This window comes from Ochotona princeps, chromosome 4 (assembly GCF_030435755.1).
Source record: "Ochotona princeps isolate mOchPri1 chromosome 4, mOchPri1.hap1, whole genome shotgun sequence".
NCBI lineage: Eukaryota > Metazoa > Chordata > Mammalia > Lagomorpha > Ochotonidae > Ochotona > Ochotona princeps.
Window position 1 is genome coordinate 46035163 of NC_080835.1, and position 26047 is coordinate 46061209.

Consider the following 26047-nt stretch of genomic DNA (forward strand, 5'->3'; position numbering starts at 1 on the left):
AACTCTGAGGTCACCCACCCCCATTTGGATCTACCACATGGGATGGAAGAAGTCCAAATCCTGCCTTGCAGGATCCAAGGTCATCGGAATGACAACCAGGAGCCCTGAATGGTCCGCAGAAACAGAAGAACAGTAAACTTCCTTCTTTCGGTTCTAGGGAGGGGAGCTTTCTCTGGTCCGACTTTGGGTCCCCACCCTATCTCGCAATGACCATCAGGATCGCTCCAACAACCCCTCAAAACAAACAAACAAACAAACAAATCTAGAATAGATAGACAGAGAACAACAAGGAAAGCTTAGAATCAGACAGGAAATGGTCAGCGTGGATGCACTTATACCTCACTGGTTGGGACACAAAGATTAGTTACTCCTCACTAGGGTATTGAAGATTTCTCTGCACACCCCTCCTAAAACTGTTCACCTCAACTGTTGACATATGTCTCGTTAGAGTTATAGAGTTAGACTACCCAAAAAACAGCCAGGTTCAGCAAAATCATGCTTCAACGCTATAGACTGCTAAATACTATAATGAAAATAGACACAAGACAGCTGTATAGTAACCTATAGCCATTTTAAGGTGTATAGAAGCTAGTTATATATAAACTAATAATTGAAATGTCAATGAAGAAGTCACAGGATGTGGTTCAGAACTTGAATTCTTTTTTTTTTTTTTTTTTAACATATTGGTTACTCAATACCATGTCAATTAATTCCATAACGCTATAAATTGTTACCGATGTCATGTCGGGGCTTTTAATTGATTGGGATGATACTCTGCTGGCTCTACCTTCAGACCAGAGATGGTCTCCCCAAGAAACCGTTAAACTTATCTGGACAATAAGGTGCTGGACTTTATGCTTGGTAAATGCTTGCGATGAAAGAATCTCAACTGAATTTGAGCTGTGGTAATGCAACAAGGTGGAGGAATCCACCATGGGGGGAGGGTTTGGGGAGGGGATGGGGAAATCCCAGTGCCTATAAATCTGTGCCACATAATGCAATGTAATCAATAAAAAAAAATTCTGGTTGAAGGGGAGACCGTATAGTGAAGAAGGCAGAGCTATGGGACCAACACAGCTTTGCTGCTCAGGCCTGTGGGACTGCAAACCAGTGTTTTAACTTCCTGCCTCAGTTTCCCTTTAAAAAGAGAGATCTGATCGTTATATTTCAGAGTGCATTTGTGAGTCTTCATACGTGGTTTTACGTAAAGCACCTTTTATGTAAAGTTTTTATGTACATATATTTTATGTAATATAGTGCTTAATAGCTGCTTTTGCACACATCTGTACACCCACACACACTCACAGGCACACATTTCAGGCTGTTCTTTAAACTCTGGTTTCCAGTGTCTCTGTTGTAGTTACTGCTGGGCTCACCAGATCACCATCAGACCACAAGCCTCTTGTGAGAGACGCCCCTGGAGGATGGAGGCTTTCATCCAGTGCAGAATTCTGGGTCCCAGAACTTTGGAATCCCAAAGAGAATTCCAGGGAGGTTTGTACTTGGGGATTTTAGCACACATTGAAATCGAACAAACAGTGCTGCAGTGTTTGGCAACTTTCTTCTAGTCCCTAGAATAGCAATTCTAGAATTTTCCACTGTGAGGCTTTGCCGTCGGGGGCCTGTATCCAGCAGATGCCCAGGTGTGTGGGCACCCAAGAGGAAGCAGGGCTGGTCCCCAAGAAGGCCTCCTCTGACTTCATTCATAGGAAAGAAATCAGTGGTGAAGGTGTTAGCACACACTGCCATTCTACCAGGGACCTCAGCTCTAACTCCTGCAGAGGAGGGACAGGCCATCCAGAACACACACCTGAGGAAGGTGCTGGGTGGGGACCCAGAGGGCTGGGCTCCATGGAAAATCCCTGCCACAGCTGTGCAGGTTGGGACAGCCATCCATCCCAGGAGGGGCTGAGGTGACAGGCTTGGCAGCTCCAATCCCTCGCACTCTGGGCTATGACTGCTGAATGCCTTCCGGGGTGGCAAGTGATCAGCCAAGGCCAGGGCTCCTAGATCTGTCAAATAAAAACACAGGATGCCTAGAACAATTCAAATTCAATTAAAACTTCAGCTCCACAGCACAAAATCTTTTAGTGTACTTCACATGTTATTTGGGACAGAGCTGCACTAAAATAACTATGTGTTGTTGATTCAACATCTCACTCTAGATCAACAACACATAATCTTTTAGAGTATCTCATGTGGCTATTTGGGACAGACTTACACGGAAATGATGCAGTGTTTATCTGAAATGCCACTCAACTGGGTGTCCTGCAATTTATCGGGCAGCGCCTAGGGATGCCACTCAGGGGCTCTGCTTGTAGCCCCAGAAGGAGCTGGGGCACCCATACAACTTGAACTCAGCTTGGAGCCCCATGAACTTGGCTTTGGTGAACACTGAACATGAGGTGGACGGAGTGGGATTCTGGACCCCATGTGGACACCCAGGAGAGAGACAACTCCTCACCTGTTTCTGGGCAGGCATCTCATTCCCACTGACGCAGCCCTGCTGAGAGGCTAACGCTGCACCAAAACTCAAGTGCTGCCTCCTTCAATCTCCCTGACCACCCTGTGCCTTCACTGTTATCACCAGCACTCCCACTTCCTGGATGAGGAAACTGAGGCTCCATGTTATGAGAACCACAGGGCTGTGAAGTCTAAGAGCAGGGATCGACAGTTTCTGGGGCTGCTGCCAGGTTTGGGATTAGCTCAATTTCCCAGGTCCTTCTCTCTGGTAATCCTAAGGGTTTAAGGTGGGGTAGCCCCTGCTTCCAAATCCCTGGGACAGGAAGCAGTGCCGACTTCTCCTGGCCCTAGGCCAGGGTTGTATCCAGACCCACAGGCTTGCTTGCAGACTCAGAGCTGGGAGGCAGATCTGCAGAATCCTCTTCATTCCTGCCTGGCCTGGACCGTGTCTGGCCTAATGGACTGCCCAGGGACCCTACCATCTGCTACAGGGACCCTAGGCGTAAGGTCCCAGGGTGAGGCGCTGCTTTGCTGCAGTCCCAGCTTGCCCTAACTACTCCGAGACTGACCAGTCGGTGTCTCCAGCCCATCAGCTCCCTGCGCCAGACCAGAGGGGGCTCCCACAGGAACTGTGCTCCAAGTCCCAGCCCCTCTTGGAGGAGGAGGCAGGCGGCCAAGGCTCTGCAGCCAGAGGCTGCTCAGCTCAGAGCTCCGGAGCCAGATGTAACATTGACCTTAAATGGTAAAAGCTCCCCAGAGTGAAGAGAGGCTGGCCAGAGGAGGAAAGGGGAATAACTCAGTTTTAGGTAAGTCCTCTATATCCTAGAATAACCTGCCTCTTCAGCAGGGAGGGCGGCCACGGAGCCCTTCTCCTCCTTAAAGGTACAGGGTGCTGGGACGGGGGGCGCATATATCTGTCTGTCGGGTGGCATTTGAACTGAGCATTTTTGTGGTTGCTGACCCAAGGTTTAAATAAGAGGTGAATCTTACCAGCCATAATGGAACTAAATGATATCCAGGCTGCTGGCTGTGGGGGACACAGGCACCTCCTGGCGGAGGGGGATGGAGGGTGCAGGGGATGATACGGCCCCTCTCCCTGCACAGTCCCACTTGTAACTTTCCCTTCGATAACCACAGAGGGGTCCTCCCATTTTGCAAGCTGTCCTGCAGGGCTGTCTCTTCTCTGGACTGACGGGATGTCGCTCTCCCTGTCCCAGACTCTGCCCTTGCTCACCTGTCCTGTGTTCTAACCCGGCCCCTGTTTTGGGTTGTGTCCTGCTTTCTTCTCTCCTGGCACCTGTGCCTGGGGCCCTGCTCCCTCCAAAGGGATGCCTGAGGTCCAGTCCTGCTCACCTCCAGGGGCTGGGAGTTGACTCTTCTCCTCAGAGGAGAGTAGTATTCTGGTTGGCTTTGTCCAAAGGAATGATTGGTGAAGCCAGAGGCCAGACTAAGGCCTGGCTGGCATGCTCCCTGCTGCCCAGTAAAACAGTTGTAAACACTGGGCTGGACCATTTGAGTAAACAGCAGTGGTTGGGGTCTAGGACCCCTGGCTGGTGCTCTGGCCTCCTGGGGTGACAGCTGCTGTTTTCTGAGCCTTCTTCAGGCAGCTGATGGTCTGCCCGCTGTTGCAGTGTGAAACAGGCAACCCCTGGGGCCAAGCTCAGCTGGGGAGTTTGCAGGGACAAGGAGGACACCTTCCTGGGACTGGCAGGCTGGGTAGCTGCTCTGGTTTGTGTTGCCCCCACAAGAACTGATGGAATGCGGGTGAAGCAGGGATGGAGGGTATTGTCCTCCTACCCCCAATACTGTCAGGGAGGAGGAAGCTCAACTTCAGTGACTAAAGTCAAACTCCCTGCCTTCCACCCCTAGAAGGGCCAGAGCTGGGACTCGAACCCTTGAATCTGGGGCCATGTGACTCTGATTCCTTGCTCCTGCTTTTATTGCAGCTGTGTGAGGGCACACTCCGGCCTCTGTGAGAGCCTTAGTCTGAGAGACCAGTCCTTACAGTTGTCCCAGGTGTGTGTGTGTGTGTGTGTGTGTGTGTGTGTGTGTGTGTGTATGTTTATGTGTTTGGGGTGGCTCTTTGCATTCACCAGCATTGGGCTTTCCTCTGTGTTTGGGCTGTGGGCATTGTAATATTACCTATAGGATCATCTAGGTGGGAGAACTATGTGCTAATGACTACGCCATGCGACTCTCTACCTGACCATGTTTGCTGGAAAACCAGAAGCGAACGTCTAGTTATTGTGTATGCGAATGTGTAGTTATTCTTGTGCCTTTCCTACCCAGGAACACTCCAGAAGCTCCCCCTCCTCTGCAAGCAGGGGAAGCTGTGGGCAGCCTCCCCTTGCAGCACAGAGAGGGCACACAGCTGGCAGCTGACCCCAGGCAGCCAGTCTCTGCAGCCCTATCTTGACCGTTGTGCCCCATGTCCCTCTGCTGCGTCCCATGGCTGAGAGGATGGGGGTGCTTGCTGGTGAGACCAAGAACCCTTCTCTGCAGTGTGTAAGGGCTCTCTGTCCCTGAACAGCACAGCTGAGGCCCCTGGGGTTAAGGGATGCTAAGTGTCCTCTCCAAACTCAGGCAGCCACCAAGTGACAGAGCAGAGGCTGTAGCTAATGTCTTGGGCTAAGATGATGGGGGCTACGCCACACTTTCTGTGGAAAACTGAATTCCCAGAGAAGTTGGGAGCTCCTCCTTTTGGGGTGCCAGGTTCCCTGAGTCTTGGCTAGGAAGCTAGATTCCTATGGAATGAGCCACACAGAACAGGTTTTGAGCCTGACTAATGGCCTTACTTTACCTCCGAGCCTTCCCAGCCAAGGTGGAGCAGAGGCTGCAGCTGGGGAAGACAGTTGTGTCTCACTCCCCACCATGTGCCCAGTCCCCAGAATGCAACTAGGAGCTCACTCATTTGCTCAGAATCAATTGTGTAGGTTTTCTTTCTTTCATGAGTACATGGATACAATGCTTAGAAAATGTGTAAATATGTTCTGGTTCACCAGGACTGTGAGTTTATTATCTACAAGTTCCTGGTAGTGAGATTTATCCAGTTTGTATTAACAGTGTGCAGAGAGGGGCTCAAGTTACCCAACTCTTCTTGCCCCACCATCCCTCCTGGGTAACCCTAGACAGCCACCCTCCCTCCCCGCCATCCCTGGAGCCTATCATCTGTATGGCTAGGCAGTGGGCAGAAAGAGCCTATTGGCTGAAGGGCAAGAGCTAAGGCCTGGGTTTGGAACTCTCGGCTCCTGCCCCTGCTGTAACCCTTGCCCCTGCCCCAACCCTTGCCCCTGCCCCCTGGGGAGGCAGATAGAGAATGGAGTATAAAAGTGAAGAGGGGAAGAAATGAACATGAACTGAGCTCCTGCCTCAGGATCTCAGCCAACGTGACTTTGTTTCAGTGCTCATGTTAGGATTGAAGACCCGTGGCCCCGAGAGAGGACCCAGCTGGCAAGGTGGTCAGCAGAAATTCTGGATGAGGCTGCCTCCCAAAGGACCACTTCCTGTGTCAGTTGTCATTCTGTCCCTTGTCAGTCGCTCAGGTCCTCTGGAGCAGTTCATTGGGTGTCCTAGCCCCAAATCAGAGGCAAATCGAGAGCAGAGGGGGCAGGGAAAGCCGTGTTTGTCCTGAAGACCTTGAGGCCAGATCTGGGTGCAGGCCGCAGCCCAGGACGCTCTCAACAGATGGACCTGCAGACTCAGAGCCTCAGCTGAGACAGTGCACACCCTTGACCTTGGACAAGCTCTGTCTTCTCATGGGAGCCTTCTCCAGGGAAGACTGAACACAGATGACCGTGAAAAACCTTTTCCAGTCAGGCACAGATGTTAAAAAAAGAAAGAAAGGAAGGAAGGAATAAAGGAAAGAAAGAGAAAAAGAAAGAAAGATACAAAAGAGAAAGAAAGAGAGAAAGAAAGAAAAGTTTGCTAAGGTCCAGTGTAATTACTTCTGCTTGTTTTCTTCTAGTTATTTTTTCACTGTGTATAGTTTTTTATCTAGTTCAGCTTTTTCCCCCCCTTCGGCCTAAAAGTAGTGTATGTTCTTTGCTAAACTTTCTTGCAGAATATAGGCAAGAGTATACATAAGGAATTCAGAAATAAACATAACAAAGTACACAAAAGTCCCGTCAGAATCCTGTGACTCAGAGATAAATATTACGAATGTCAGGCATGTTTCTTTCTTTAGGCTTCTCTACACTTTCTCAGACTACAGCCTGAGTGGAAATGGCATCGCTCAGCTTGCTTAGGTTGACAGTATTCTGCCCTAGGCATCTTCTCTACCAGTAAGGTTTTTTTTTTTTAACAACTCAGTCTCCCCATGACTCTGTAACCATGTCCCATACTTTCAGCTGTGCAGCAGTTTAATCATCGTTGTATCGGGTGGTCATGTGCAGATGCGACTTTCGTTTGGGGACTGTCTCAGCGGCTCACGCAACGCGGTGGCTTTTTGTGCGTCTGTGGCTTGTGGAGGCTCAGCTCTCATAGAGGGCACTGGGCAGTGTGGTGACATTGGTAGGCTTGTTTATAAGCAGGATATTGACCTAACCTGCACACACGACTTCCCATGGTCAGAACAGTGTTTTGGTTGCAGTTCTTTTAAACCCTGCAGGACCAGGAAGAAGCTTGTTGTTGATGGTGGGAGACCAGCTGCCCAGGTCTGTCCAGGAATGAGTTATCAGAGGATGTCCCATTGCTAAACTGCAGAAAAACAGTCCTGGGCACACCTCACAATTGGTCACCTCATTCCAGCCTGGCCTTCCTTCAACATGTTTCTCACACTCTCCTGTCTCCCTTCTGTTTATGATTTTTTAAAAAAACATAATCTTAAAAATCTGCATCTGAGAGGTAGGGAAGAAGTGAAACAGGAGAGAGAGGAAGGAAAAGAGAGAGAAAAAGAGAACACACTCCTGTCTGCTGGCTCACTCTCTAAAGGCCCACAATGCCTGGACTGGCTTATGGAGACACTAGAGCTGAAACGCCACCCAGGTCTCCTGTGTGAATGGCTTGAACCCAGTGGCCTGAACCATCACCTGCTGTCCCCCAGGGTGTCCATTCACAGGATGCTGGAGTCCAGGGCTGGAGCTGGAAGTTGAACCAAGGAATGGGATATGGATGTCTTTGTTGCTGGGCTAAATGCCTGCTCTGTCTCCCTTCTTGACAAAATGACAGCAGGCCTCAGGGAGGGAGCCTTTGGTATGCAATAGCCAGAATTTAATAACTGTTTTCATTTCATTTATTTTTACCATAAATCTCTATTTGTGGTCAGTGGTGCTGATTTTTCCATTTTAGGCAGGGATATAAAATTTCCCTTTTAGATAAATATAGTGACAATGGTAGCTAACAGTCACTGAGCGCTTACTGCGTGCCCTCTGATGATCTAACGCTTTCCCTGCAGTAGCCCTTTCCTGATGGTAAGGAGAGGGACAAAGAGAGAGTAGGAACTGGTACAGCAATCCAAAGCTGGTACGTGGCAGAGCCAGGGTTTCAGTCTTGACTTTCTGGCTCTTGCTAGTCAAATTGAACACAAAATAAGTCAGTCCAGAATGCAGCTCTGTAAGAGTAGTGTGCAAGTGACCAAATTTAGAAAGCACTGGCTTGGTGACAACCAGGGCATCTGGGAGCACAGGGTGTGGGGGAAGCTGAGCCCTCCCAGCAAAACCAGCGGCTGGTGAGGACCCCAGGGGCAGGTGGGAAAGGCTTGAGAGCTGTAGACATAGCCTGTTCATTTCCCAGGGGACAGGATGCCTAGAGAGTATCGCTGACACATGAGCAGGGACAACATTTCCAGAGAGCCCAGGTTTCCTGGTCCAGCAGAAGGAGGAGAAAGCCCTGTGACACCCTTGATTTTGTTCGTGCAGGTGCAATCAAGATAACACTGGAGTCTGAGTTTGGGATTGAGCCTGGTATTAACCAGTGCTTCCCTTCTCATTCTAGCATGTAGCCAGTCTGCATGCCTGAGGTAGGCTGGTGCACCTGGTAGAAAGCACGGTTCCTGGCTGGTCACATGGTTTGGCCACTGACCAATGGCAACCTATGATCTGCAGCTCATCTCTCTGAACCCATTTCCTTTCCTATAATGGTGATAGGACCCACTTCAGAGAGTTAAGTCCTAGATCCCAGGGCTGGATCTTAGCACCTACTAGAATTGTTTGTGGTTGTTGCTGGCACCTGCCTCTGTGCGCCTCCTGAGTTCTCCTGGAGAATGGTACTGGGTCTGAGGCTCTGACTGTCTGTATCTTGGATCCTGTTCTACCCCCATCAACAACCCAAGCAGAAGGATGAGCGTCTTCTCTAGGGGATTGACCAATGACTATTAAGGAGGCCCAATAAACAACACCTCTTTCCTGCACTTAAGTGCTGATGCTTGCTGAGATTCAGAGACTAACAGTATCCTTTTGGCTGCAGTGCTGGTGTTGGAGAATGTGTTCTCTACCAACAGACATGTAGGTTTTCTAGCATCATATTTAGCAGGTGTATTTCCCAGCTGGCTGTAGTGCCCTCCACTGGAGGTGGTGGTACTCTTTTAAGTCTCAGAGATGGCAGCTCTTTCCCCAGAGAAAGGGCAAAGGGAAGGGCTATGTTACTCTTGGGAACACTGCACAGAACCCAACAGCAGACAGCCATTGCCCTGCCATGGAGCTGTCTTGAGTAGCATGGTGATGGCCTGGTCTAAGCCTTCCTACAAAGCTGGTTTCCTAGGTGACATGTACATGAGGAGATGTGTGCCATGCACTACCAAGACTCAGGGAAGGCGGAGATTGTAGGGGTGGCCATGTGCTCATGGGAGAATAGGCGCCACAGAAGCCACCATGTCTAGTTGGCAGAACCTCAGCCTTTCTTCGAAAGATGCCTGATGGGCACCTGTCTGTTACAAAATAGAGCTTGGACAAGTATCCATCTGGAAACGTTGGAGATGAATTTTTTTTCACAGAAGTTTCATGTAGGCAATTCCAGAATGGAGTAAATTGTCTCTAATGCCTTCCTTTCTCTGGGTTACATTAAATAGGTTGGCCAGAGATGGTGGAAGGAAAATACCGTGGGGAGAGCACGTTGTATGTGCAAGGAAGTTTATACAGGTCTCATTCAGTTGATTCTTTAGCCATGAGTGGGAGATATTTATGCAAAAATGACTCAGGGATGTTAGGTCACTTATCCAAGACCGCTAACTAGGAACCATGAAGAATGGGAAGTCACATCCAAAACCACTGGATTGGGCTCGGCAGTGTGGCTTAGTGGCTAAGGTCCTCGCCTTGATCCCATATGGCCGCTGGTTCTAATCCCGGCAGCTCCACTTCCTCTCTATCTCTCCTCCTCTCAGTATATCTGACTTTGTAAAAAAAAAAAAAAAAAAAAAAAAACCACTGGATTTCCAGCCCCAGGCTCTCCCCATGTCTCTGTGGCTTGTACCCTGAGCAATGGGAGAACCAAATGTCTGAGAGATTGGAATCTGAAGAGAGGAAGCTCTGAGGGGTAGCTCACCCAGGCTGTGATGTGGCCTGGTGTCATCTCTGCCCACCACAGAGAGACTGAGGGGAACTCTCTTCCCTCTGGGCATTAGAGGAACCTTTGCTTTTGTTGAGCACATATGCTCTCTCCATGGTGGTTATTCAGCAATAGTCCCTTAGCCTGTCTCCAGGTAGTGCATGTGAAACTGATGGAGTTCCACCTGTAATGGTTGAGGTTCTCCAGTTAGTGAGTCTCAGATGCGTGGGCCACCTTAGAGAGAGCTAGGACCTACTGGGTGGTGTTACAGAAACCAAAAGAGGAGAGAGACAGGAAGACTCCGAGAGGGCAGGAACCCAGCAGCAGGCTCTTCTCTGAAGTTTGGTAGACAGGACACTGTGTTGGTTCCTTCTTTTCTTATGTGCCTCAGCTTATTTAGATGTCTTTTAAAAATTATTTTATTTTTATTTTAAAGGCCAATTTACAGAGAGAGGAGGAGAGAGAGAGAGAATCTTCCACCTGTGGTTTACTCCCCAAATGGCCACAAAGGTAGGAGCTGAGCCGCTCTAAAGTCAGGAGCCAGGAGCTTCTTCCAGGGCTCGAACGTGGGTGCAGGGTCCCAAGGCTTTAGGCCATCCTCTCCTGTTTTCCCAGGCACATTAGCAGGGAGCTGGATCAAAAGTACAGCAGCAAAACATGAGCCAGTGCCCAAATGGGACGATGCTACTGCAGTCAGAGGCTTAACCTACCATGACATGGCACCCAAGTATATTTCTTTACTTTAAAATAGAACCATAAGCTATTAATGTGTTGAATAAAGCATGCCAACATAAGAAATATTCAAAATATGAAGAACATGTGGTGATATTTTGAAAATCCTGCTTTATCTTTTTAAACAGTGCCAACCTCTTTCCTGCTTTCCCTAAAACAGTATCTTTTAGTATCAGAAACATGATTTGATTATACCTTCTTGATTTTGAAGATCGTAGTTTGGCACTTTGGACGCTGGTTGGCTTGGATGAGAGTCACAGCTGAAAGAGATCACTTATCTGTCAGGCGCCCAGTGAGGAATCTGATCCAAGGCAGACACACCATTTACAAAGTAGCAGCCGCTGATGATGAGGGATGGTTCGCCTGGCTCCCAGAAGCAGTAACAGCAGGAGGTTGTTACTAGCCCTAGCCAGGTGGAGCAAGAGAAGCAAGCCTGATGGTGAGGGGGGGAAGAGGGGCCCTCCACAAGGAGTGGCAGTTACAGGGCAGGGGGGGTGGTGGTTCCTGCAGGGATGGTGTGCGGAGTCAGGCAGGGAGAGGGGAGGAAATGCCCAACCTCTCCTCCAGCCCCCTGCCTGGCCATTGGTCAAACTCAGCCAGCAAGTAAAGAAGGCTGGGGCTGGAGCATAGGATGGTGCAGTGATGGGGCAGGAGCAAAGGACAGCTCAGGGATGAGACGGCAAGAGAGGGAGGGAAGGCAGAGCAGATTCAATTGAGATACCTCACATAGAAGAGGGCCCAGCATGGAACAATGCTGTGGTGTGGAAGACTAAGCCTCCGCCTGCAGTACTGGCATCTGTATGGTTGCTGGTTTTGGTCTCAGCTGCTCCACCTCTGATCCAGCTCTCTGCTTATGGCCTGAGAAATCAGCACAGGATGGCTTAAAGCCTTGGTACTCTTTACCTGTGTGGGAGACCCAGAAGAAGCTACTAGCTCCTGGATTCAGATTGGCACAGCTCTGGCTGTTGTGATCATTTGGGGAGTGGGCCTGTGGATGGAAGATCTCTGTCTGTTCTTCTCTATCTAGATCTGCCTTTCAAATAAAAATAAATAAATTTTGGGCCCATTTGGCTAGATATTTACCTTACAAGTGGCAGGATCCAATTTGAACATCGGTTCATGTCCTGGCTGCTGCACTTCCCATCCAGCTCCTGCCTGTGGCCTGGGAAAGCAATAAGGACGGCCCAAAGCCTTGGGACCCTGAACCCATGTGGAAGATCCAGAAGAAGCTCCTGGTTCCTGGCTTTGGATCGACTTAGCTCCAGCTGCTGCAGCTACTTTGAGAGTGAACCAATCTGTCTGTCCTTCCTTCTGTAAATCTGATCTGCCTTTCCAATAAAAATAATTATATATTTTTAAAATGTTTTAAAAAAGAAGAAAGATATAATTTCTTTCTCCCATCCAAATACTAACCAGGCCTGACCCCGTTTAGCTTCCAAGATCAGACGAGATCGGGCACATTGAGGGTTGCTATGGCCGTAGACTATCCTTTCTTTCTGAATGTCGTATAAAATTTTAAATTTTATCCATCCAGTTTACAGATTTTGTTTGTAAATTGTTTGGCATTTTATTAACAATAGTACCTTAACTCCCCAATTAAAAAATTCTAAAATTCATTTCTGTTTATTTTTTATTTGGAAAGGAGAGAGACAAACAGACCAAGACAGATATATTCTATTCACTGTTGACTCCTCAAATGCCCACAGAAGCCAGCTTGGGATTAGGTCAAAACCAGGAGCCAGGAACTCCATCCAAGTCTCCTATGTGGGCGACAGGCACCCAGGTCCTTCAGTCATCATCTGTGGCCTCCCAGAGCATGCATTAGCAGGAAGCAGGAATCCAAAGCAGAACCAGAATTCAAACCCAGGCGCCAGTCCAAGCAGGGGCCTAACCACTGAGCCAAATGACTCCTCTGGCTGCATTTTAAAAATAAGAGCCTTTATTTTATTTATATTTTTAAAAAGATTTATGTTATTCATTTGAAAGGCAAAGTTACAGGGACAGAGAAAAAGTAAGAGAGAGAGCTTGCATCTACTGATTCACTCCCTGGAGAGTCACAACAGCCAGGGTTGGGCCAGGAGTTTCTTCCAGGTCTTCCACATCGGTGCAAGGGCCCAACCATTTGAGATATCTTTTGTTGCTTTCCCACGCATATTAGCAGGGAGTTGGATGTCAAGTGGAGCAGCCAGGAACTCAAGCCAGTGCCCATATGAGATACCAGTGTTGTCCTTACTAGCTATGTAACACCACCAGTACATACAGGACCCTTTAAAATCCTGTGTCCCTTTATGATAATTGGTTTGATTAAATCTGTGCAAATAAATTTCACCAGTCTACTGACTTGGAAATGTGACTACTGTGCCACCCTTAACTAAAGGCAAATGACACATGGATTCTATGCTGACCCCTTAGCATTGGGGATTCTCCCTGTTTTCTTGGGACACCTCAAAACTGGACACAACAGAGTCCAATTTCATCACACAGACTGAATAAGTGCCAAGCTGTTTGCTGGAGTAGGCCCCATCAGCTTCTGGTCTCTCTATGGTTTTGGGAGGCAGCTCTAGCTTGGGATCAATGAGCTGTGGTCAGTGGTGAGGGTCATGGGGTATGGATGTGGTCATTGACAGCTATTCCTTGTGTATTACGGTTCCTTCTCAAGATGGTGGAAATTCCTAAAAGCAAAAGTGGCCCCAAAGGATGTTGTTAGCTCTTAGTGACCTCTCTCACTTCCCCCCTGGAGAGCTCACACATGGAGAACACCTTGTTTTTGCTTCCTTGAGTAGCTAGTCACCGCCGCTGGGCATGGAATTCTCGTCTGCTTGTGTATCAGAGAGCAGCCTCATTTTTCTGCTGTTATCCCAGGCTAGCTGGCCAGCATATCCAACAGGTCTGGATCCTGTGGGGAGACTGGGTGCAGGTTGTCGTCTCTGACCTTAGAGATAAGGTTGAGACCTAGGTCAAGATCAAAGGAGAAGCCAAGTTTATTTCCATGGAAAGTGAAAGCACATGCTCAGAAAGGAGTAGAGTCAAGCTTAAGAGAGAGCTGCTCTCCTCCAGGTTTGGATCTTTTGCTTTATAGGAACTGGAAGCTCAGGGGCTGGCACCTGGGGCAGTGCTGGATGGGCTTGAGTACCACCCATCTGCTTGACATTTTTTTTTTTTTAAATCTCAAAAGTGCAAGGTTGTCAGGTGCATGAAGAAGCAGGTGTGTCAGCCCTGGTCATCTTTGTTGAGCTAAAGGTCATGGCAGGGACACAGCCGGCAGCCACACTGGTTATTTTTAGCTGGTGCTGGCTGTGTGGAGTGAAGCCTCGGAGGTGGTGCTTTTCTGTTTCACAGTGCTCGGGCACTCCAGACTTGTCCTCAGTGAGAGGATGGCCATCTCATTCCCATCTGCCAGCTACTTCCCTGCATGTATCAGGGAGTTCATAGGCTTTCTCCTGAACCGGGGGCTGATTGTTTCCCTAGCCAGTGGAGCCCAGCAGAAGAAATAAATGTGGTTGGTGATGGACCATAAAGATGTGCCGGTTAGACTCGGAGCTCTTGGCAAGTTGTCGCTGCATCATGACTCATTATAAAGCACAGAAATTGCTTAGGCAGGTGAGCAAAGCAAGCCTGAGTTTTCAGTCCCTAATGGGAAGGTTCAACCTGCAATGCTCTGCGTGACAACAGTAACAGGGGTACCAACGAGCTTAGTGCTACTACAGCAACAGGTGTTTACCAAGGGCCAGCCAAGTATTGCTCATGCGTTTTTAATACCAGAGTGGGTCAGCAAGAATATTATTTCCATTATATTGATGGTAAAGGTGAGGCCTTGTAAGGTTATGTTGCTCACCTGGAATTGCAGAGCCTCTTTTTCTCAAGGTCATGTTGCCCTTGGTGCTGTGTAGCCCATCAAGGGGTTGAGACTCACACTTGGGATTTGTTAGGCCTGGCCGGAATAGAGGCTGGGCCAGTAAGATTTCAGAAAAGGTTAGAGCCCTGTGGTATCAAGGCGGGTGGGCATCCCCATAAAGCTGCAAGCTCCCAGCAGGTTCTTGGTAGGTATTAAGCAAATGAACTGATGAACTGTCTCATTTGTGAGGACAGTAGAAGTCCATTCCCGATGCTACTTCCCTTGCTGGCATAAAGAGAACAGATCAGTGGTGCTCTCAATTCAGATTCAGCCCTGGATTCATGTCGGTGCCTTTGAGCTAATCCATTCTTTGCAAGGTCTCCCTTCCCTTCTCTGCGCACCACTCATTCCGCAAGGCCCAGCGAGTCACCCCCTTAGTCACATGACCGACACCATGGCAGAGGAATGGTCGGGCCAGCCTCTGTGTCTGTGACAAGGACGAGGGCAGGTGCAGTGCAAGGGCCGGCTGTTCTTGTTCATTTTTTTCTGGAAGCTTGAGCAGTACCTCCAAGGGCAGTTTGACCTGGCATGGCTGCCCCATGGCTGGAAGGCTGTGTGTTTAAGGAAACAGTCAAGGGCACAGAGAATGCCTATTCATTCTCTTTCTTGTTAACAAGGCACTCGGCTCATGCTGTCGACATTTACTGCTTGGATCAGGAATGATGGTCTTGTTTTTGTGGCCAGCAAGGCAGCTGCTAGAGCCAGGCTGCTTGCCTTGCACTGGGCTAGCTCCTTGCAGCCCTCAGCGCTGGGAGCTCATGCATGGCCTACCAGAGGGCAAGGTGGGCTGTGGAGATCTGAAATCCAGTTTCTTAGTGAGGAGAACTGCCAAGGCACCAGGATTTGGGGAACCTGCAGGAGGCCTTGGTGCCCCTTGAGCTCCCTAAGTGGAGAAGATTCGGAGAACTTGAGCAGGCCCAAGTCATAGCAATTTCTCCCCCACCAGAACCAAGCAGTCATGCTATCCATACCCCTTGCCTTGCCCCTCCAGATGTCACAGCTCCACATGCTGTGGGCAGCAGGACCCTTCCTACCACCCTGTGTGCCACTGCCAGGCTCTGAGGCACTTTGGTTTTTGTGGCTCCTTCCTCCTGGAAAAACAAAGTTTAAAATTATATTTAACGACCGTGCAAGTGGAAAGATAAATAGATTGATGTTATCTTTGAAAATATTTTCTTTAACCTAAAAGTTTGTTGTTTTTCCTTCTGACTAAAGACATTAATGAACTTTCCTGAGTTCTACTCTTGGATCCTACAGTAGCTTCAGCGTGATCAGCCCAGTTCCTCTCCCATTACTCTTTAGAATATGCTCTGGGAGCTGCTCAGTCCCACTGCGTCCACACCCTGTGACGGTGTGTGGTGTGTAGCCTGAGAAACCTGCCTGCCACGTGCTCCCAGCCACATTGAATGCTGACTCACAGGAATATGCTCCTAGGCTCAAATTACAGCAAGCTGCTTCCTGACCAAAAAAAAAGAGAAACCCCATGAGGAAGTTGTAACCAACATTAAGCAGTTACGTGAAGAAAAGTTCATAGAAAGTGAGAATTATGAAAAGACAAATCATGGGTTAATTTTGTTTGCATCAACTTAAACTTACCTTTTAATTCATGTTTCCTTGAACCTTCCCAAGTTCTCCATATGAGGGTCCCCAAAGTCTTGCATGGCACTGTCAAAGTTCCCCCCACCCACCCCCTGCTCCTTACCCACTGCTTCCCTGCTTTCCCCAGCCTCAGAGTAGAAGGGAGACCTACAGGCATAGACACACCTGCCTTCCCAGGACATCCATGACTCTGTAGCCATACCAGCAGAGGCGAAGAGGGATGCAGGAGCCATTGGCTCCCTGGGCATCAGCACGTGGGACAGCCACAGGTACCTGTTGGAGCTGGTCGCATAGCTCTCTAACTACAGGGAAGCTGAGAGATGGAGGGGAGTCCATGAATGTTCAGGGAGCACTGACCCTGCCACAGGTGGAGGCAGATCCTGAAGCCACCGGGAAGGTGGGCAGTTAAGAAAGTGTCATGGGGGCAGCCAGAGATTGCTGACATTTGCAAAGAAACCTTTAAGAAGCAAGAAGAATTCACACAGGGAAATGCACTGCCTACAGGTCTTACTCCTCCAATGTGGGCTGTGGGGAGAGAGAAGCTTTGGTAGATGTGGTTGTCCAGGAAGGCTGTCTGGCATCTGTTACCCACCCCTTGCTGGACATGCATTCATTCCTTCTAGAGCTTTCTATTAGAAGACTTTTTGCTCCAGGATAGAGGCAGGCATCCTGGCTTGCTTTGGATTGAAGTCAACAAAGTGTATGTCCGAGGCCGTTGGTGTTTCAAGTTTACCAGTAGCCTCCTGTTTGCAGCAGCTCCTGTTGAGCCTCCCATTTCATTGTTCACACACCCTTGCCCCATTTCCCCAGGGGAAGGACACATCCTACCTGCCCTTGACCCTGCCTTTCCCTGCCCCCTTGTGGTCTGGCCCACCTGCTTGCTCAATGCTCTCAGCCATCGAAGGTACAGGAATAGGTAGGGTGGGCTGTGTTTGCTCTCTTTTAAAGGGTAGGACACTCAGGACCAGGCTAGTCAATGCAGAGTTCAGGTTTTCTGACTTCCAGGTGCCCGTGAGGAGAAAGGAAAGAGGTGGAAGGGGAGGAGGGTCTTCCCAACCATCCAGGATGGGAAAGGGTGCTCCATGGGAGCTGTGGCCAACCTTTTGACTGGCTCCTGGCCCACCACCTTCTTGGCTTCGAGGTTTTGTGAAGTTCACAGCTTGCTGGGAGCCTCAGGGAAAGTGCTCTAGATGTGATGTGGGAACGCCACTCCTACCAGGCTCTTGGAGGATTGAAACTATCAGTCCATATTAAGTTAGCACTTGCTAGGCACCAAACACAGTTCCAAGAAGCTTGTGTGTGGTGTGCAATCTACGTTCCTGTCTTTGTCCACGTGTTACAAGCGGGGAAGCTCAGGTATAGACAGATGAAGCCAACTGCCATGGTCATGCAGGGCTGGAGTGGGCAGGGTGGCTGCAGAGGCCTTGACTTTCTGAGACACCCTGTCACCTGAAAGGTCTCAGGACATCTCAGACCATTTTTTTAAAGATTTATTTATTTTTTATTGGAAAGGCAGAATTTACAGAGAGAAGGAGAGACAAAGATCTTCCATTCACTGGTTCACTCCCCAAGGGGCCACAATGGCCAGAGCTGAGCTGATCTGCTGCCTGGAGCCAGGAGCCAGGAGCTTTTTTCCAGGTCTCCCATGTGGGTGTAGGGTCTCACGGCTTTGGCCCATCTTTTACTGCTTTCCCAGGCCATGAGCAGGGATCAGGATGGGAAGTGGAGTAGATGGGATACGAACTGGCACCCATATGGGATCTGGGTGCTTGCAAAGGTGCGATTAGCCAATTGAACCTTTGCACTGGACACCAGATCATTGTTTTCAAGAGGATACTTAGGGCTACACCTTGGGAAAGCATTGTCTCTTTTTTTTGCTTCTGCAAGATTTACACCACAGCCTCTGTCTATCCCCAGCAGTAGTGCCACATGAAACCTCTCTCGTCAGAGGCCCTGAAAAAATCCTCTGAAACAAGGACTCCCTGGACCATGCTTTGCGAACAGCTGGCTGGGGGGCATGGTTGATTGAGAGCAGGTCAGGTGACTCTCACTGCGTCTGCAGGGTCCTTGCCACTTGCGGAACTGCCGCGGAAGGCTCTAAGCAGGCCAGGTCTATGGAGAAGTCAGAACACTGTGGTGAGCGTGAGTTTCCTCGCCTGTGAAACAACCTTGTCCTCATAGGAAAGCTGGGAGTTGGAGTAGATAAACCTAAGGCACCAGGCACGCGGGGTGCTTTCGATGACTCCAGAGTATTGTCACTATTCTCTCGTCTATGGTGCTTGTCTGGGTCTGCATCGCTTCCTGGTCCCACCCAGACCTGGGGTAGTAGGATGGAAATGTCTCACAAGCCCACCTTGTCAGGCCAGAGGGGGGTCACTGTGCCTACTCCGGAGAGCTCAGGAGACTTCTGCATCTGAGAGGTGTTTTCCCACTGAGATGTGGAAGATGATACTCATGGGGGGAAGCTGGGTCAGATGGAAGAGGGAGGAAACTCAGCAAGCCGAGGCTGGGCTCATGAGACACACTCAATTCAACATTAAAGGGAGCATGAACCCAGAATTCCACAGGGGATGGAAGAGCCAGAAAAGACAAATGCTGCTGTCCTAAGGCTGAGCAGGATCTGCCCTAGGAAGAATGTGTGATTACAAATGCTTATAAGTGATTATCATCATCTTAGTGTTGATTACAAATACCAGTGCCAATTGGCAGAGTGTGCATAGAGGTCTGGGCTGGCACTGATCAGTCACCCAGCAAGGAACTTTTCTAAACAATGGTGGATGTGAGAATAAATCATAGAAGGCAGTTATGTTTCAATAACCTTGGACAGAGGGGCCCATGGAGAGGGGGCATGGGATTGGGCTCAGTGTTGGCAGGACCCTTAATGGCTACAGGATCTTGCCAAGTTACTTTAACCCGCGGAACCTCAACCTCCTCATTTGATAAGCAGATATTCTAGAATATTTTTTGCAGGGTTGCTTTGAGGAGCAAACTTAGCTGTGGACCAGTTCAAGCTGAGATCCTGGGGAACTCTGAGCAGCAGGAGGTTAGGGGTACTCTGTAAGCACAGCCAGTCAGAGGAGATGGTGAGGATAGGATGAACTTGCTCCTGCTGAAGGGCCTTGGATTCCCCTGAGGTGAAGGCAATAGGTTGAGGAAGTGGAAAGAGGCTGCTGGCAAATCAAGAATTTTTTATTTAACCTAGTCATCCAGTCCTACACCCATGCCCTGAAGATCTGAAAATAGGTGTCTGAATAAGAGCTTGTATAATAATATTTACAGCAGCACCATGCTCAGAAACCAGGAGGACAGAAATCAAATGTGGATCAAAGGGAAAAGCTGGAAGACCTCGGAAACGGAATCTTCCTAAGCCACGAGAAGGAGTGAAGTGCAGACCTCATATGGGAGAAGTTCGGGTACACTGCACAAGTGCAGGAAACCACACATCATGTGACCCCACTTATGTAACGCCTGCAGAACCAGCAGCTATACAGCCACAGAAAGCAGCCTGGTGGTAGCCAGGTGTTGGGGGAGGGTGAGAAGGGAGTGCCTGCTGAGTGGGTACAGAGTATCCACTCCGGGTGCTGGAATTTTATGGAACTAGGTAGTGGTGAGAGGTACACCCCCTTGTGAATATACTGAATGCCACCTAAGAAACAAAGTTTCCTGGTGAAGAGAACATATGAGGGAGAGGGCTGGGGACTCAGGATTTCGAGCTGTAAGCTAAGGTCTGTGCCTGCAAATTCAGCAGGGGTTTGCAGAAGGCAGAACCAGTACAAGGGTCCCAAAGGGAGGCAAAGGTGAGGATGGCGCTGCTCCCTGCCCTCACAAGGAGAGTAAATCATGCTATTAAGACACAGGGAAATCAACTATATAAAAATCATCAAAAATAAAATTAAAAAAGAGAGAGGGAGGCCGCTGCAAGGATATTGAGAGCAGACTGTGGAGGGTTCTGATGGTGCCCTAGGACCTCGTCTCTAGGCAGTGGGGCGCCCGGGATTCTGCCGAGCCAGGGTGGTGGACAACAGGTGAAAGGACAAGAGGTGTGGTGCAGGATGGGAGATGAACTGAGATCTTGTCTGCGCAGGGACGTGGGATAGGCCTTGGGAGGGGAGGCTAGCTCCATTGAACCTTGTGTGTGCCTGGATGCTTGCTCATGACTCGAGCTACATTAATCAGGGGGCAGCTATGTTTGGACCCACGGGCTCAGCCCTTGTAGGGGCTTCTCCACGTCGTGGCACTGAGCTCTTTACAGGTCCTATCATCTCAGCAAACCCTAGCGGCAAGACCTCCCCCCAACAAGACACATCACAAGGTATCGGCCTGGCCTGAGGCACCTGCCCATTCAACTCGTCAACAGAGTCCAGGTGTCAGGGGCGCCACCAGGGTATAGGCCTGTGTTACGGGCTCACTCCTCCACCTCCAATGAGGAAAGACAAAGACGTTACGGTGGCAGAAGAAGAGGCTCTGGGTAGAGCAAATGAACAGACCTGCAGTTAATTGCCCAATGTGCCAACTCTGTGCTTCGTCACGCACACATATTGTGTGGCATCTCATCCCATCCACCCTGCCATAGGAACCATGGTCTCTGTGTTTCAGAGGACCACTAAGAGGCAGACGGGTGATGAGTGACATAATGAAGAAGATGAGAGCAGGAGCATGTGACCATGAAGAACCAATGCCTTTCTGTACCCTAGGAGACACCTAGCTCACCTTGATGGAGAAGTGCACACCCCGCCCACTTTGTTGTGAGAGGAGGGAAAGTGCCTGTCCCCGGAATGAAGCAGCTGGGGACTGGGGGTGTGTGGGTTGTGGGTGCATATCTTAGGCACGGTGGCTCTTTGAAAATGTTTCCTGCAGACAGACTTAACTGAACATCCTAAGGAAGGTAAAGCCTGAGGGCATTGGTCAGCCAGGGAAGGGGATGCCAAGGGCCTCCCACACCTAGGACATAGGATGTTCAAAGGCACTGAGCATGCTCAAGGAAACAGGCCATCACCATGACACAGTTCCCTGGAGTCTCAGACTCTTTGCAGGCCAGAGGCTCAGGGCTGTCCAGGTGGCGGTGCTGCCACCAGATTTCATCTGCAGGACCTGAGTCCCCCCCAGGAGCGAAGCACCCAGGCCACAGCTCCAAGGGGCCATTTCTGCCTCTTCCAGCCGTGTGCCTGGGGTTAAAGGCCTCCAACTTGGTAACAGCAAGTGGCAGACATAAATCTCCTAGCACTCGCTGTTAGACACGGCACACACACGGGGCAGAGCAGAGAGGGACTTGGTGGCAGCAATTGAAACACTTATTGCTTGCTCAGAGCCCAGCCGGGGGCTGACACAAGGCACTCTGGGTAAACGAGGACATTTTAGAAATGCTACCATCCCCAGGGGACTGGCCCAGCTCAGGGTCGAAGGCAATTTTAAGCACTCGACTATTTTGGGAGCCTGCATCACATTCATTCGTTCTTGCCACCGATGGTGGGCAGCCAGAAAGACCTTGAGGAGCCCCCAGACTGTTCCCCAGCCCAGCCTTGGGTGCAACCTACCCAGGATCTGTGGGCTAGTGCTCCCTCCCTCCTGCTCCCAGCAGCCGGCTCGATATTTCCTATGAGTGCAATGGGACATAGCAGCCAAAGCACGCAATGCCAACCTCCCGAAGAGACTCTTTCATGAATGCACAGAAGGCACAGGCCACCTTCTGAGGATGCACTTCGAGGTTCTTGCAGAGATATTGTACAGCTTGGATTCTAGCTGGAGTTAGGGAAAAGAGGGACCTGAGCAAGAGATTAACAGAAACTTCCCTGGCCTTGCATCCTCAGCCTGGGCTGCCCTGGGCAGGAAGCCAGCCTTGTTGAGAGAACAGTGTGACTTGCTTGAATGCCTTTCACATCGTCCCATCAGCAGTGGCACAGCCACAAGACTCAGGGGAAGGGGAAGCACTTGATTCCTGAATTGGGTTAGGACTGGCTGGGATGAAAAGCGAGCGGGGTGTCAGGTGTTCTGGGGGAGTTTCCACCAGAGAGCCCAGAGAGAGTACAACACTAGTGCACTTTGGGATATGTCGCGTTCTTCTTGGTTTCCAGAGCCGGGCCTTCTAGATGAAGAAAAAAGAGTCCTGAGAGTCTGCGCCAAGGGATGATTTCTGCCTTGGAGCCTCATTTCCATGCCTCTCCCCTCATCCCCAGCCCTGAGATGAGAACGGGGATATGCCATCCCCACTTACACCCTAACTTGTTAAACACCCCAAATCCATTTCGATTGCATTGGTGGCATCACCCTGCAAAAGTGATGCAATGTTGGGGAATGTTGCCCTTGCTGAGTGTGGTGTGGTCTGAGTGTGCATGCTCACGTGTGTGTAGACAAGCCTGCATTCCTTGTTGTTCTGGAACATCTGAACGGCTGTGACCCAGGTCTCGCTGGAGACACGCCGGCAATTGCTCGCTTCCTGCTCACCTGGCTGCTGAGCTAAGTTGCTCCATCTACCTGGCTAACTACTGTGCACACAGCTGAGCCCTTCAGTGCCCAGTGACCATTTGCCAAAGGCAGGACTGCATGAACGAGCAGCAGGTGCGCCTTGCTGAGTCTGTGTGGGCTTGTCTTCTTGTGTCTGTCTCTCCTAGCCCATGTCCTTTGTCCCACCATCTCTTCTGTTTCTTCAATATATTTTGGTGATCTCCTCCTCCTTCAATTCTTCCACGTGACTCCATCCTAGACATACACTCTATGTCTTCAACCTATTTTTAAACAATTTTCCATATACTCAGTAACGGAAGATATGGGTGGAGCATATCTGCTCCACAAGGACACAATGTAGCACAGTCTGAAGCTAGCCTCCTCTCCCCTCACCCATTCCTTTTTTGAGAACGTTTGGTTTTATTTTTATTTTAATTCATTTATTCTAAAGATCTTTCCTCTCCTCTCTGTATATCCACCTTTCTGATTAAGACTAAATAAATCTTTTTTTTTTTTTAAAGGGGCCCAGCGCAATAGCATAGTGGCTAAAGTCCTCGCCTTGAATGCCCGGGATCCCATATGGGCGCCAGTTCTTTTTTCTTTTTTTTTTTTTTTTTAAGATTTATTCATTTTATTACAGCCAGATATACAGAGAGGAGGAGAGACAGAGAGGAAGATCTTCCATCCTATGATTCACTCCCCAAGTGAGCCACAACGGGCCGGTGCGCGCTGATCCGGAGCCGGGAACCTGGAACCTCTTCCAGGTCTCCCACGCGGGTGCAGGGTCCCAATGCATTGGGCTGTCCTAAACTGCCTTCCCAGGCCACAAGCAGGGAGCTGGATGGGAAGTGGAGCCGCCGGGACCAGAACCGGCGCCCTTATGGGATCCCGGGGCGTTCAAGGTGAGGACTTTAGCCGCTAGGCCACGCTGCCGGGCCCGGACGCCAGTACTAATCCCGGCAGCCCTGCTTGCCATGCAGCTCCCTGCTTGTGGCCTGGGAAAGCAGTCGAGGACGGCCCAAATCCTTGGGACCCTGCATCCACATGGGAGACCTGGAAGAGGCTCCTGGCTCCTGGCTTCGGATTGGCTCAGCTCCAGCGGTTGCGCTCACTTGGGGAGTGAATCATCAGACAGAAGATCTTCCTCTCTGTCTCTTCTCTGTATATCCGCCTTTCTAATTAAAAATAAATAAATCTTAAAGGAAAAAAAAGATCTTTCTATTTCACTTGAAAGGCTTATGGAGAGAGAGAAAGAAAGACAGAAATCTTCCATCTGTTAGTTCACTCCCCAAATAGCTGCTATGGCCAGCGCTGGGTTGATCTGAAACTGGAAGCCAGGAGCTTCTTCCAGGTCTCCTGTGTGGGTGCAAAGGCTCAGGATCTTAGGTGGTCAGAAGTGGGTCAACAGGGACATAAACTGGTGCTCATATGGAATGTCAGTACCACAGACCTAGGATTAGGCTGCCATTTTGGACCACCGGTTTTTGTTTTCGAACAGTTTTGTTTAGACATAATGCATAAGGGGCTGGCTTTGTGGTTCATTAGACACTGCTATCCCTACTTCGCACCAGCTCTGGTCCCAGCTGCTCCACTTTTGCGCCAGCTCTCTACAAATGCACCTGGGAAAGTAGAGGAAGATGGCCCAAGTGCTTGAGCCTCTCCTGTGCTCGTGGGAGACCTAAACGAAGTTCTAAGCTCCTGGCTTTGAACTGGCCCCAGTGGTGGCAGCCAACTGAGGAATGAACTAGCCAACGACAGATCTCTCTTTCTGTCTCTGTTTCTCCTGTAACTCTATCGAATAAATAAGAAAATAAATATTAGAAAGATACAGGACTCACCCATTTAATCTGACGGCTTTAGCATAGTCATTCAGACAGCAACACTGTTTAATTCCAGAATGTTCCTATCACTGTCAAGCACTTCTCATTCCCCTCTTCTCTTGACCCTGCAGCAACCACTCATTTACTTTCCATTTCTATAGCTTTCTTAATTCTGAGAATTTCATGTAAGTGGAATCTAGATCTTTTTTGACTGGCTTCTTTCCCTGGGTGTAATGTTTTCAAAGTTTGGCCTTCCAACATCAATATTTCAGCACATATCAGTACTTCATTCAGTTAAATGAGCAAACAATATTCCATTATATGGTTATAACACATTTTATTCACTCATTAATTAAGACATCTAGTTTATTCCCATGCTTTGGATTTTACGTATAATGGCGCTGTGAAGCTGCTGTGGATATTTTTGGATGGGCACACACTTTCATTTCTGTTGGGCATGTCCCCAGGAGTGGAACTGGCAGACGAGACAGTAACTCTGTTTGAACACTTGGGGAACTGCCCAGTTATTGTCCAAGTGGCTCTATCGTTTGATTTTTCTTTTGGCAATATGTAAAGTTTCCAATTTCCCCTTATCTTCACCCGTACTTCTTTTTTTTTAAAAAAAAGACTTATTTATTTTTATTACAAAGTCAGATATAGAGAGAGGAGGAGAGGCAGAAGGAAGATCTCCTGTCCAGTGATTCACTCCCCAAGTGACCACAACAGCTGGTGCTGCGCCAATCTGAAGTCAGGAGCCAGGACTTCCCCCAGGTCTCCCATGTGGGTGCAGGGTCCCAAGACTTTGGGCCACAAGCATGGAGCTGGAAGTGGGGCCGCTGGGACTAGAACTGGCATCCTTATGGGATCCTGGAGTGTTCAAGGCGTGGCCTAGCGGCTGCTAGGCCACTATGCCAGGTTCCATCAGTACTTCTTATCTGTCCTTTATTCTAGCCATTTTGTTGGATGAGAAGTCGTATCTCATGAGTGTTTTGATTGGCATTTCCCTAATGGCTGCTGACATTGAGCTTTTTTTTCACCTGTTTCTTAGCCATTTACATATACTTTGGAGCTATGTCCTTGGTCCATTTAGAAATCGTGCTGTCTTTATTGGTGAGCTGTGAGAATTCTTCATATATTCTAGATACCTTCCTGACTAAGTAGTCTACTTGCGAACTTTTTTCCCTTCTGTGGATTACCCTTTCACTTTCTTGATAGCATCATTTACGATGCAGCATTTCTGTTTGGGTGAACTGCTGTCTCTCAGCTATCCACTTGCTCAGCTTGTTGCTTTGCTGGTGGTATTACAGCTCAGGGAGTCCTGCTCAGCCAAGGATACAAAGAGGTAGTCAGCTGTTTTCACCCAAGAGTTTTTAGTTTTTGCTTTTCTATGTAAGTGTTCTATTTAAGTGATTTATTTTGAATTAGTTTTTATGTATGGTATCGGAATGGGTCAAATATTATTTTGCATGAGAGTCAGTTGTACCGGCACTGTTTGTTCAAAAAGACTGTTCTTTTCCAATTGTATTATTGGCACCCTTGTTGAAATCGATTGTCTAGAAACATAAAGGATTTATTTGTGAATTCTCAAGTCTGTTCCATTTTGTCTATTTGGATCTCC

General features: G+C 49.1%; 1 protein-coding gene across 1 annotated transcript in view; it reads left to right on the forward strand.

Moving 5' to 3' along the window:
- The first annotated feature begins 2718 nt into the window (after window positions 1-2718).
- Window positions 2719-26047, forward strand: part of IRAG1 (inositol 1,4,5-triphosphate receptor associated 1) — a 100447-nt gene continuing 77118 nt past the window's right edge. Inside the window, 1 exon segment of the mRNA XM_004593787.4 lies at window positions 2719-3269. Within this exon segment, the coding sequence (XP_004593844.2) occupies window positions 3203-3269 (67 nt within the window). The 5' untranslated portion in view covers window positions 2719-3202.